Source organism: Lynx rufus, unplaced genomic scaffold (assembly GCF_022079265.1).
Source record: "Lynx rufus isolate CCGP_SWC_20201006 ecotype Redwood Valley unplaced genomic scaffold, mLynRuf1.p SCAF_3, whole genome shotgun sequence".
Lineage (NCBI taxonomy): Eukaryota > Metazoa > Chordata > Mammalia > Carnivora > Felidae > Lynx > Lynx rufus.
This window is the reverse complement of record NW_025814845.1, coordinates 159,625,915-159,640,421: the sequence shown is the minus strand read 5'-3', so window position 1 is coordinate 159,640,421 and position 14,507 is coordinate 159,625,915. Positions and strand designations below refer to the sequence as shown.

Here is a 14,507-nt window from a genome sequence, read left to right as displayed (position 1 = left end):
ACTGTTTAAAATTTAAAGGAACCTTGAGGCCTTGTGCATGAGGTATCTCTCCGGTGCCCATTTTTGCCCGCACTCTCTCTTGCACTGTATCCTTTACATTTAAATAAAAGTCCCATGTGAACTGAACCTGGGAATTCAAGTACCTCCTTTTAAATAAATAAACTGAGTCAATACTTGCAACTTCCTCCAATACTTTGTTTACACATCTCTTGCTGAATAGGGCCCACTCATTCAATTATATTTAAAACCAATATCCACCTCCTCCCTCACCACCAACTCTCCCAACTCTCCCTACTGAGAAATAAGACTATTTTACATGGAGGATAGTAGTTAGTGTTTTGTTTGTTTGTTTGTTTGTTTGTTTTGGTGGCAGATAGGGAAACAGAGATCCATTGACTTAACTCTCCATCAAGGTCATATAAGGAGGAATGGCTGATTAGTAATTGGATGAACTCTTGTTTTCATTCATGGTTGAATTTTTAATTCTTCCATTTACTCCCACTGATAGGTCTAAAATGTAAAATATTATGATTTCTTTATGTATATGACTTATACATTTGAATATATACATACATATTCAGATATGTCAGATATATTCAGATACATTTGTATATATATATGTATATACACATACAGAAAATATACAGATAGATATATTGAATCTATACAAATGCCAATGTTACCCCTTCTCATAGTAAAGAATTTGTCTCTCTTCTCTGGAGGGACAATGCATTTATCATTTTGCCTGACATCTAATTGGTCCTCAATAAATGTAAATTTCATTTCCCTTCACCAGGCATACCTCATGCTACATGTGTCAAAATTGTGTGTGTGTGTGTGTTGTTGTTATTGTTTCTTTTGTTTTGTTTTGGGGGATTTTTTTGAGAGTGAGAGAATGCACAAGCAAGGGAGGGGCAGAAGGAGGAGAAAGAAAATCTCAAGCAGGTATTGTGGAAAACAGAAAAACTAAAAAGAAAATACCTAGAAGATATTACACTAAATGAAATGTCAGACTGAGAAGACAAGAGTCTGCTCCCAGACCAGAGCCTGAAGTAGGGCTCAATCTCATGACCATGAGATCATGACCTGAGCTGAAATCCAGAGTTGGACACTTAATTGACTAAGCCACCCAGATGTCCCCAGATGTTAAGAGTTAATCCTTGGAGTCTGGTTGTCTTGAATGAAACTCCAGCTTCAAAATTTACTAAAATTCTGTACACACGGATAATTATTTAAATTTTTCATGTTTGTTTCCTCATTTCTAAAATAAGGCTAACAATAACTGTGGAGGCTTAGTGAGGAAAAAATATAAATGGTGGGAGTCAATCTGTGTAAATCTATCAAATTAGAACCTTAAATGTGGGAGCAGGATGCATGATGGCTCATAAATATTTTAAGAACATATTTAAAATCTCTTTAAAGTCATTTCTTGTTACCAAAATGTTGGTTAATAAATCTCTGGATAATATTAGTTAACATTAAATATTTATAAGTTAATATAAAACAAAATTATTGGGGTGCCTGGGTGGCTTGGTCGGTTGAGCGTCCGACTTCGACTCAGGTCATGATCTCACGGTCCGTGAGTTCGAGCCCCGCGTCCGGCTCTGTGCTGACAGCTCAGAGCCTGGAGGCTGTTTCAGATTCTGCGACTCCCTCTCTCTCTGCCCCTCCCCTGTTCATGATCTGTCTCTCTCTGTCTCAAAAATAAATAAACGTTAAAAAAAATTATTAAATGTTTTTAGTCTTTTTTTAGTATATGATATTGATAAATAGCAATCACGATGAAGGAATATGGAATAATAGGTTTTTTACACTGAGGTATTGTTAAATTTTTAAAACTATTTTATGAATTATATCATTTCCAATAATTTTATTCCTTCAATTTACCTTTAACTTGATGACTGTTTGCTGTTACTATTGTTGTCTTCTGATATAGATCTGTGAAAAAGAGATAGCATTAATTAGGGTTAGAAACCATTGTAATTTTATGTTTTTCTCTCTTTTTGAAGTATAGTTGACACACAACGTTACATTAATTTTAGGTATACAACTTAGTGACTTGACAAGTGTATACATTATGCTATGTTCACCACAAGTGCACCTACCATCTGTCCTAGTACAGCACTATTACAATGTCAGTAACTATATTTTCTATGCTGTGTCTTTTATTACCATGACTTATTCATGCCATTAGTAAAAGTCTACATCTTCTCTCCCATTTACCCATTTTCTCCAACCCTTCAACTCCACTCCCCTCTGGCAACCATTAATTTGTTCTTTGTATTTATAGGTCTGATTCTGCTTTCTGTTTGTTTATTCATTATTTTTTCCACTTATAAGTGGACTCATGAAATTTGTCTTCTCAGTCTGACATTTCATTTAGTGTAATATCTTCTAGGTATTTTCTTTTTAGTTTTTCTGTTTTCCACAATACCTGCACCTATTTACATTCCCACCAAGAGTGCATAAGGTTTGTTTTTTTCTTTCTCTACATATTTGCCAACACTTGTCATTTCTTGTTTTTTTTGTTTGTTTTGTTTTGTTTTGTTTTGATTCTAGCCATTATGACAGGTGTAAGGCCATATCTCATTGTGGTTTTGATTTACATTTCCCTAATGATTAGTGATGCTGAACATCTTTTCATTTGTCTGTTTACTATCTGTATATTTTCTTTGGAAAAATATCTATTCAGGTTCTCTGCCCATATTTTAATCAGATTATTTGTGGGTTTTTTTGGTATTCAATTGTATAAATTCTTTATGTATTTTATTTTATTTTTTTTTTTTTTTAGGGACATTCACCTTTATTTTTTTTTTTATATGAAGTTTATTGACAAATTGGTTTCCATACAACACCCAGTGCTCATCCCAAAAGGTGCCCTCCTCAATACCCATCACCCACCCGCCCCTCCCTCCCACCCCCCATCAACCCTCAGTTTGTTCTCAGTTTTTAACAGTCTCTTATGCTTTGGCTCTCTCCCACTCTAACGTCCTTTTTTTTTTTTTTTTTTTTTTCCCTCCCCTCCCCCATGGGTTCCTGTTAAGTTTCTCAGGATCCACATAAGAGTGAAAACATATGGTATCTGTCTTTCTCTGTATGGCTTATTTCACTTAGCATCACACTCTCCAGTTCCATCCACGTTGCTACAAAAGGCCATATTTCATTTTTTCTCATTGCCACATAGTACTCCATTGTGTATATAAACCACAATTTCTTTATCCATTCATCAGTTGATGGACATTTAGGTTCTTTCCATAATTTGGCTATTGTTGAGAGTGCTGCTATGAACATTGGGGTACAAGTGCCCCTATGCATCAGTACTCCTGTATCCCTTGGGTAGATTCCTAGCAGTGCTATTGCTGGGTCATAGGGTAGGTCTATTTTTAATTTTCTGAGGAACCTCCACACTGCTTTCCAGAGCGGCTGTACCAATTTGCATTCCCACCAACAGTGCAAGAGGGTTCCCGTTTCTCCACATCCTCTCCAGCATCTATAGTCTCCTGATTTGTTCATTTTGGCCACTCTGACTGGCGTGAGGTGATACCTGAGTGTGGTTTTGATTTGTATTTCCCTGATAAGGAGCGACGCTGAACATCTTTTCATGTGCCTGTTGGCCATCTGGATGTCTTCTTTAGAGAAGTGTCTATTCATGTTTTCTGCCCATTTCTTCACTGGGTTATTTGTTTTTCGGGTGTGGAGTTTGGTGAGCTCTTTATAGATTTTAGATACTAGCCCTTTGTCCGATATGTCATTTGCAAATATCTTTTCCCATTCCGTTGGTTGCCTTTTAGTTTTGTTGGTTGTTTCCTTTGCTGTGCAGAAGCTTTTTATCTTCATAAGGTCCCAGTAATTCACTTTTGCTTTTAATTCCCTTGCCTTTGGGGATGTGTCGAGTAAGAGATTGCTACGGCTGAGGTCAGAGAGGTCTTTTCCTGCTTTCTCCTCTAAGGTTCTGATGGTTTCCTGTCTCACATTTAGGTCCTTTATCCATTTTGAGTTTATTTTTGTAAATGGTGTGAGAAAGTGGTCTAGTTTCAACCTTCTGCATGTTGCTGTCCAGTTCTCCCAGCACCATTTGTTAAAGAGACTGTCTTTTTTCCATTGGATGTTCTTTCCTGCTTTGTCAAAGATGAGTTGGCCATATGTTTGTGGGTCTAGTTCTGGGGTTTCTATTCTATTCCATTGGTCTGTGTGTCTGTTTTTGTGCCAATACCATGCTGTCTTGATGATGACAGCTTTGTAGTAGAGGCTGAAGTCTGGGATTGTGATGCCTCCTGCTTTGGTCTTCTTCTTCAAAATTCCTTTGGCTATTCGGGGCCTTTTGTGGTTCCATATGAATTTTAGGATTGCTTGTTCTAGTTTCGAGAAGAATGCTGGTGCAATTTTGATTGGGATTGCATTGAATGTGTAGATAGCTTTGGGTAGTATTGACATTTTGACAATATTTATTTTTCCAATCCATGAGCAGGGAATGTCTTTCCATTTCTTTAAATCTTCTTCAATTACCTTCATAAGCTTTCTATAGTTTTCAGCATACAGATCCTTTACATCTTTGGTTAGATTGATTCCTAGGTATTTTATGCTTCTTGGTGCAATTGTGAATGGGATCAGTTTCTTTATTTGTCTTTCTGTGGCTTCATTGTTAGTGTATAAGAATGCAACTGATTTCTGTACATTGATTTTGTATCCTGCAACTTTGCTGAATTCATGTATCAGTTCTAGCAGACTTTTGGTGGAGTCTATCGGATTTTCCATGTATAATATCATGTCATCTGCAAAAAGCGAAAGCTTGACTTCATCTTTGCCAATTTTGATGCCTTTGATTTCCTTTTGTTGTCTGATTGCTGATGCTAGCACTTCCAGCACTATGTTAAACAACAACGGTGAGAGTGGGCATCCCTGTCGTGTTCCTGATCTCAGGGAAAAAGCTCTCAGTTTTTCCCCGTTGAGGATGATGTTAGCTGTGGGCTTTTCATAAATGGCTTTTATGATCTTTAAGTATGTTCCTTCTATCCCGACTTTCTCAAGGGTTTTTATTAAGAAAGGGTGCTGGATTTTGTCAAAGGCCTTTTCTGCATCGATTGACAGGATCATATGGTTCTTCTCTTTTTTTTTGTTAATGTGATGTATCACGTTGATTGATTTGCGAATGTTGAACCAGCCCTGCATCCCAGGAATGAATCCCACTTGATCATGGTGAATAATTCTTTTTATATGCTGTTGAATTCGATTTGCTAGTATCTTATTGAGAATTTTGGCATCCATATTCATCAGGGATATTGGCCTGTAGTTCTCTTTTTTTACTGGGTCTCTGTCTGGTTTAGGAATCAAAGTAATACTGGCTTCATAGAATGAGTCTGGAAGTTTTCCTTCCCTTTCTATTTCTTGGAATAGCTTGAGAAGGATAGGTATTATCTCTGCTTTAAACGTCTGGTAGAACTCCCCTGGGAAGCCATCTGGTCCTGGACTCTTATTTGTTGGGAGATTTTTGATAACCGATTCAATTTCTTCGCTGGTTATGGGTCTGTTCAAGCTTTCTATTTCCTCCTGATTGAGTTTTGGAAGAGTGTGGGTGTTCAGGAATTTGTCCATTTCTTCCAGGTTGTCCAATTTGTTGGCATATAATTTTTCATAGTATTCCCTGATAATTGTTTGTATCTCTGAGGGATTGGTTGTAATAATTCCATTTTCATTCATGAGTTTATCTATTTGGGTCATCTCCCTTTTCTTTTTGAGAAGCCTGGCTAGAGGTTTGTCAATTTTGTTTATTTTTTCAAAAAACCAACTCTTGGTTTCGTTGATCTGCTCTACAGTTTTTTTAGATTCTATATTGTTTATTTCTGCTCTGATCTTTATTATTTCTCTTCTTCTGCTGGGTTTAGGCTGCCTTTGCTGTTCTGCTTCTATTTCCTTTAGGTGTGCTGTTAGATTTTGTATTTGGGATTTTTCTTGTTTCTTGAGATAGGCCTGGATTGCAATGTATTTTCCTCTCAGGACTGCCTTCGCTGCGTCCCAAAGCGTTTGGATTGTTGTATTTTCATTTTCGTTTGTTTCCATATATTTTTTGATTTCTTCTCTAATTGCCTGGTTGACCCACTCATTCGTTAGTAGGGTGTTCTTTAACCTCCATGCTTTTGGAGGTTTTCCAGACTTTTTCCTGTGGTTGATTTCAAGCTTCATAGCATTGTGGTCTGAAAGTATGCATGGTATAATTTCAATTCTTGTAAACTTATGAAGGGCTGTTTTGTGACCCAGTATATGATCTATCTTGGAGAATGTTCCATGTGCACTCGAGAAGAAAGTATATTCTGTTGCTTTGGGATGCAGGGTTCTAAATATATCTGTCAAGTCCATCTGATCCAGTGTCTCATTCAGGGCCCTTGTTTCTTTATTGACCGTGTGTCTAGATGATCTATCCATTTCTGTAAGTGGGGTGTTAAAGTCCCCAGCAATTACCACATTCTTATCAATAAGGTTGCTTCTGTTTATGAGTAATTGTTTTATATATTTGGGGGCTCCGGTATTCGGCGCATAGACATTTATAATTGTTAGCTCTTCCTGATGGATAGACCCTGTAACTATTATATAATGTCCTTCTTCATCTCTTGTTACAGCCTTTAATTTAAAGTCTAGTTTGTCTGATAGAAGTATGGCTACTCCAGCTTTCTTCTGGCTTCCAGTAGCATGATAAATAGTTCTCCATCCCCTCACTCTCAATCTAAAGGTGTCCTCAGGTCTAAAATGAGTCTCTTGTAGACAGCAAATAGATGGGTCTTGTTTTTTTATCCATTCTGATACCCTATGTCTTTTGGTTGGCGCATTTAATCCATTTACATTCAGTGTTATTATAGAAAGATACGGGTTTAGAGTCATTGTGATGTCTGTATGTTTTATGCTTGTAGTGATGTCACTGGTACTTTGTCTCACAGGGTCCCCCTTAGGATCTCTTGTAGGGCTGGTTTAGTGGTGACAAATTCCTTCAGTTTTTGTTTGTTTGGGAAGACCTTTATCTCTCCTTCTATTCTAAATGACAGACTTGCTGGATAAAGGATTCTTGGCTGCATATTTAGCTGTCTAGCACCCTGAAAATCTCGTTCCAATTCTTTCTGGCCTGCCAAGTTTCAAAAGAGAGATCAGTCACGAGTCTTATAGGTCTCCCTTTATATGTGAGGGCACGTTTACCCCTTGCTGCTTTCAGAATTTTCTCTTTATCCTTGTATTTTGCCAGTTTCACTATGATATGTCGTGCAGATCGATTCAAGTTACGTCTGAAGGGAGTTCTCTGTGCCTCTTGGATTTCAATGCCTTTTTCCTTCCCCAGTTCAGGGAAGTTCTCAGCTATTATTTCTTCAAGTACCCCTTCAGCACCTTTCCCTCTCTCTTCCTCCTCTGGGATACCAATTATGTGTATATTATTTCTTTTTAGTGTATCACTTAGTTCTCTAATTTTCCTCTCATACTCCTGGATTTTTTTATCTCTCTTTTTCTCAGCTTCCTCTTTTTCCATAACTTTATCTTCTAGTTCACCTATTCTCTCCTCTGCCTCTTCCATCCGAGCCGTGGTGGTTTGCATTTTGTTTTCCATTTCCTTTAAAGCGTTTTTCAGCTCCTCGTGACTGTTCATTAGTCCCCTGATGTCTGTAGCCAGAGATTCTCTGCTGTCCTGTATGCTGTTTTCCAGCCCAGCGATTAATTTTATGACTATTATTCTAAATTCACTTTCTGTTATATTATTTAAATCCTTTTTGATCAGCTCATTAGCTGTTGTTATTTCCTGGAGATTCTTCTGAGGGGAATTCTTCCGCTTGGTCATTTTGGATAGTCCCTGGTGTGGTGAGGGCCTGCAGGGCACTTCCCCTGTGCTGTGGTGTATAACTGGAGTTGGTGGGCGGGGCCGCAGTCCGACCTGATGTCTGCCCCCAGCCCACCGCTGGGGCCACAGTCAGACTGGTGTGTGCCTTCTCTTCCCCTCTCCTAGGGGCGGGATTCACTGTGGGGTGGCGTGGCCCGTCTGGGCTACTTGCACACTGCCAGGCTTGTGATGCTGGGGATCTGGCGTATTAGCTGGGGTGGGAAGGCAAGGTGCACGGCGGCAGGGGGGGCAGGCTTAGCTCGCTTCTCCTTAGGTGATCCACTTCAGGAGGGGCCCTGTGGCAGCCGGAGGGAGTCAGATCGCTGCCGGAGGTTTGGCTCCGCAGAAGCACAGAGTTGGGTGTTCGCGCGGAGCGAGCAATTTCCCTGGCCGGAACCGGTTCCCTTTGGGATTTTGGCTGGGGGATGGGCGGGGGAGATGGCGCTGGCGAGCGCCTTTGTTCCCCGCCAAACTGAGCTCTGTCGTCCGGGGGCTCCGCAGCTCACCCTCCCTTTGTCCTCCGGCCTTCCCGCTTTCCGAGCAGAGCTGTTAACTTATGACCTCCCAGACGCTAAGTCGCGCTTGCTGTCGGAACACAGTCCGTCAGGCCCCTCCGCTTTTGCAAGCCGGACTCGGGGGCTCTGCTTGGCCGGCGAGCCGCCCCTCCGCCCCGGCTCCCTCCCGCCAGTCCGTGGAGCGCGCACCGCCTCGCCGCCCTTCCTACCCTCTTCCGTGGGCCTCTCGTCTGCACTTGGGTCCGGTGACTCTGTTCTGCTAATCCTCTGGCGGTTTTCTGGGTTATTTAGGCAGGTGTAGGTGGAATCTAAGTGATCAGCAGGACGCGCGGTGAGCCCAGCGTCCTCCTACGCCGCCATCTTCCTCTCTCTTTATGTATTTTAGATATTAATCACTTATCTAATATATCATTTAGAAATGTCTTCTCCCATTCAATAGGTTGCTTTTTTGTTTTCTTGATGGTTTCTGTCACTGTGCATAGGCTTATTTTGGTGTAGTCTCAATAGTTTATTCTTGTTTTTATTTCCTTTGTCTGAGGAGACATATCTAGAAAAATGTTACTACGATCAATGTCAAAGAAATTACTGCCTATGTTTTCTTGTAGGATTTTTATGGTTTCAGGTCTCATATTTAGGTCTTTAATCCATTTTATTTTTTGTGCATTGTATAAGAAAGTGGTCTGGTTTTATTCTTTTACATGTAGCTGTCCAGTTTCTCCAGCACCATTTGTTGCAGAGACTTTTTCTCATTGCATATTCTAAGAGACTCCTTGGTTGCAGATTGTCCATATAATCATGGGTTTATTTCTGTGCTCTTAATTTTGTTCCATTGATTGACGTGTCTATTTTTGTGATAACACCATTCTGTTTTGATTACTACAGCTTTGTAGTATATCTTGAAATCTGGGATTGTGATACCTCTAGCATTGTTCTTCTTTCTCAAGATTGATTTGACTATTTGTGGTCTTTGGTGGTCCTATAAAAATTTTAGTGTTTGTTCTAGTTCTGTAAAAAATGCCACTGGTAATTTGATCGGGATTGTATTTAACCTGTAGTCAGCTTTGGGTAGTATGGATATTTTAACAATATTAATTCTTCCAATCCATGTGCACAAAATATCTTTCCATTTGTGTCATTTTCAATTTATTTCATCAATGTCTTTTAATTTTCAGAGTAAAGTTCTTTCACTTCTTTGGTTAAGTTTATTCCTAGGTATTTTATTCTTTTTGTTCCAATTGCATATGGAGTTATTTCCTTAATTTCTCTTTCTGCTACTTCATTATTATTGTATATAATCACAACTGATTTGTGTATATTAATTTTGTATACTTCAACTTTGCTGAATTCATTTATTAGTTATAGCAATTTTTTGGTTTAGTCTTTAGGCTTTTCCATATATGGTACCCTGTCATTTGCAAAGAGTGACAATTTTACTTTTTCCTTACTAATTTGGATTAAAAACTTTTTTGTTGCTGTGTCTAATTGCTATGGCTAGGACTTCCAGTACTATGTTGACAAAAGTGGCAAAAGTGGATGCCTTGTTGCTAAGCTTAGAGGAAAAGTTCTCAAAGTTTCATCTTTGAGTATGATATTAGGTGTGGGTTTTTCATATATGGTCTATGTTGAGGTATGTTTCCTATAAATCCACTATCTTAAGAGGTTTTTTGATGGAAGCTTTATATCATTATTTTATCTTTATTTTCACAAGTGAGAAACAGAGACATTTTCCTTCCACATAGAATAATGAGACGCATTTATCTTTACTTCTGCATTCTTTTTCCTGAATATCCATGGAGCAAAACTGTGACTTGTGTTGGTGCTATGGTAAAGAAAAAATCTGTGTGTAAGTGAAATAAGTTAGAGAAAAACAACTACCATACTATCTCACTTACGTGTGGAATCAAATTTAAAAAAACAAAACAAAACAAAAGCAAGCCCATAGATAATCAGAACAAATTGGTGATTACCAAAGTTGGGGTTGTGGGATAAGTAAATGAGTGAGGGGGGGAAAAGGTAGAAACTTCCCAGTTGTAAAATAAATCATGAATATATAATGTATAACATGGTGATAATAATAAAGTATTGCATATTTGAAACTTGCCAAGACAATAGATCTTAAGTCTTCATCACAAGAAAATAAAATTTTGTAACCATGTATGGTGACAGATATTAACTAGATTTATTTTGGTGTCCATTTCAAGTAACTTAGTTCTAATTTTAGAAACAGATGAGCAATATTAAATAAGTGTAAAATGGGCATTGTCATCTGTATTCTCCTTTTCCTATCATGTTTTTTAAACATTTTTCTCACCTTCTACCTCTTTAATTCACAAAATTTCCTTCTCTATCTCTATTAATCTCCTTGGCGCAAGTGAATGTCAATGCCAAAAAAACAAACAAAAGGAGATTGCTTAGGTAGTAGACAAGCATGTGTAGCAAACATGGCTTTCAATTTGAGAGGCACTGTGAATTTACTAAGTACCTTTGGTTATTTCTGGACCTATAAGAAAAGGAATGACTACTTGAAATCTGAAAAACGGTGGTATATAACAAGCCTCAATATTTATAAATCCTAACCAAACTCATCCAAGATCCAAATTCAACATTTTTAAGGCCTACTTATTGTATTCTGAGTTACATTTTAGTTATTCCCCAAATGGATTTTAATATTAATTTTTAAAAATAACAGATTTACTTACTCTCCACTTACTGTTTCCACTCTGTTCCAAAATCTTATTTTATTCCATTTAAGAGCAATAATGGCAATTAAAATAAGGAAAGGTAGAAAAATGTAGAAACTGATTAAGAGGCCATTTTTTTCAGGAGCAGCATGTCGTTTTGCAGGTATGTTTTGACCTTTCTCTGAAAACACGAGAATATATTTTAACATTTTCAAAACTGATACTCAAAGTTTATTAGTAATTTCAATTATAAAAATTTTGGATTCAAATAATACAGTCATAGAATAAACAATATATATTTAAAAATGTTTTAAAAACTAAAAACATTTTTAAAATATTAAAAAAATAAAAATGTTTTCCAGTATTCTGTGACTATGCCCCAAAGTGGTTATATATTTTTAGAAGCTCAATATTAATATAAACTTGTATTTAATCTTTAGGTGTATTTTTAATCATTATGTGTTATATTTGAACATATTTTTCTATTATATTCTCTTTTATGAACTGCTACTTAAAACATATTAAACTGATATTAATATCTACTAAATTTTTAAATTTAAAAATTAGAGTAAGAGTGCCTGGGTGGCTCAGTCGGTTAAGCGTCTGACTTCAGCTCAGGTCATGATCTAGCAGTTTGTGAGTTCGAGCCCCGCTTTGGGCTCTGTGCTGGCAGCTTGGAGCCTGGAGCCTGCTTCGGATTCTGTGTCTCCCTCTCTCTCTGCCCCTCCCCCACTTATGCTCTGTCTCTCTCTGTCTATCAAAAATAAATAAAATGTAAAAAAATTAAAAATTACAGTAAAAAGAAAGAACTGTTAAAAATGATTTGATAAAAAAAATATTGCCATTACTGGTGCTTGTTTTTTTAAAAAATTTTTTGTTCCCTTTATATTTAATTTCCTTTTTTTACTTAAGTATAATCAACATATAGTGTTACATTACTTTCAAGTGTACAATATAACAGGTGGGTGCTGTTTCAGGGACACAGTTGGAGAGAGTAAGGTGTTAAGACAGATTGGATGTATACATGTCTGAATGCAATGAAGGCTTCCGCATAAACTTAGATTTTGGTGGCCAGTGCAGAGATCTATTTGTCTTGTGACCACCAAGCAGGCCTCATAAGGAAGACTGTGGATGAAAGGCAGAGATACAACTTACAGCACTGCCTCACGGCCTCTGTGACTGAATCAGGATGTTGAATAACTGTAGAAATACTCAAGACTACAGAGTTGCACCAAAGATGACTGGGAACCAATGTAAATAATTCCTGGGAGTGGCTGAAGGCAATGAAATGTGGAGGTGCTTCTAAAACTGTAGAGTTTCCTCTAAAGAACAAAAAAACCAGGACCAACATGGTGGAGAAGTAGAGGGACCCATACTTCCCACATATTTCAAAGAAAGAAGTGCAGAAGCCAAAGGACTTTTAACCCCAGAGCCTTGGAGGAAAAGAGACTGAATCTAACAGGAGAAAAATGGAGAAAAGGGCTACTCCAAGGAACAAATCAAAGCACACTTGGTGGAGGGTCCAAAATATCACTATGAGTAGGGTAATGAAATAACCAAAGTCACAAAAAGAGAGCAAGTAACAATCTCCAAAGAAAACACCTCCTGAAGGGCCAGGCCCTGGATAGTGTATGACCATCCTATAATATAGCAGGGCTCGCAGGTACAGAGCACACAACAAGTTTTTAAAATGCATAAGGGACAGAAAACTAGCCAAAATGACTAAACGGAAGAATTCTCCTCAAAAGAAATTCCAGGAAGGAGAGACAGCTAACGATTTGATCAAAAACGATTTAAGCAACATAACTGAACAAGAATTTAGAATAATAGTCATAAAATTAATTGCTAGGCTTGAAAAAAAGCATAGAGGACAGCAGAGAATATATTGCTACAGAGATCAAGGGACTAAAAAGATAGTCATGATGAATTAAAAATATGGTATAAATGAAGTGAAAAATAAAATGGAGGCAACCACAGCATGGATTGAAAAGGCAGAGGGGAGAATAGGTGAATTAAAAGATAAAATTATGGAAAAAGAGGAAGCTGAGAAAAAGAGAGACAAAAAAAATCCAGGAGTATGAAGGTAGAATTGGAGAACTAAGTGACACAATCAACAGAACAATATCCATATCATAGGAATTCCAGAAAAATAAGACAGAGAGAAAGGGGCTGAAGGTGTACTTGAACAAATCATAGCTGAGAATTTCCCTGATCTGGGGAAGGAAACAGGCATTGAATTCCAAGAGGCACAGAGAACTCCCTTCAGACGTAACTTGAATTGATCTTCATATCATAGTGAAACTGGCAAAATACAAGAATAAAGAGAGAATTCTGAAACCAGCTAGGGATAAACGGACCTTAACAATCTTAATGTGATGAACAGGAAAAATATGCAGCCAAGAATCCTTTATTCAGCAAGTCTGTCTTTCAGAATAGAAGGAGAGATAAAGGTTTTTCCAAACAAACAAAAACTGCAGGAATTCATCACCACTAAACCAGCCCTACAAGAGATCCTAAGGGGGACTCTGTGAGTGAAATGTTGCAAAGATCACAAAGTACCAAAGACATCACTAACAAGCATGAAACCTACAGATATCACAATGGCTCTAAACCCATATTTTTCAGTAATAACACTGAATGTAAATGGACTAAATGCTCCAATCTAAAGACATAGGGTATCAGAATGAATTAAAAAAAAAAAAAAAAAAAAACAAGACCCATCTATTTGCTGTCTACAAGAGACTCATTTTAGACCTGAGGACACCTTCAGATTGAATGTGAAGGGATGGAGGGAACTATCTATCATGCTACTGGAAGTCAAAAGAAAGCTGGAGTAACCATACTTATATCAGACACACTAGGCTTTAAATTAAAGGCTGTAACAAGAGATGAAGAAGGGTATTATATAATCATTACAGGGCCTATCCATCAGGAAGAGCTAACGATTATAAATGTCTATACACCGAATACGGGAGCCCCCAAATATATAAAACAATTAATCACAAACATAAGCAACCTTATTGATTAGAATGTGGTAATTGCAGGGGACTTTAATACTCCACTTACAACAATGGATAGATCATCTAGACAGAGAATCCATAAAGAAACAAGGGCCCTGAATGATACATTGGACCAATGGACTTGACAGATATGTTTAGAACTCTGCATTCCAAAGCAACAAAATATATTTTCTCGAGTGTGCATGGAACATTCTCCAAGATAGATTACATACTGGGTCACAAAATAGCCCTTCATAAGTATAAAAGAATTGAGATAATACCGTGCACACTTTCAGACCACAATGCTATGAAGCTTGAAATCAACCACAGGAAAAGTCTGGAAAACCTCCAAAACCATGGAGTTTAAAAAAACGTCCTACTAAAGAATAAATGGGTCAACCAGGCAATTAGAGAAGAAATTTTTTAAAATATGGAAACAAATGAAAATGAAAATACAACA

General features: G+C 37.6%; 1 protein-coding gene across 1 annotated transcript in view; it reads right to left on the bottom strand.

Annotated features, from left to right (window-relative positions):
* Positions 1 to 1,889: 1,889 nt before the first annotated feature.
* LOC124521301 (A disintegrin and metallopeptidase domain 3-like) overlaps positions 1,890 to 14,507 on the bottom strand; it is a 146,652-nt gene continuing 134,034 nt past the window's right edge. The window contains exons 19-20 of the mRNA XM_047092394.1: positions 11,067 to 11,229; positions 1,890 to 1,938 (exon numbers count right to left, since the gene is read on the bottom strand). Of these exons, the coding sequence (XP_046948350.1) occupies positions 1,890 to 1,938; positions 11,067 to 11,229 (212 nt within the window). The remainder of the gene's footprint in view (positions 1,939 to 11,066; positions 11,230 to 14,507) is intronic.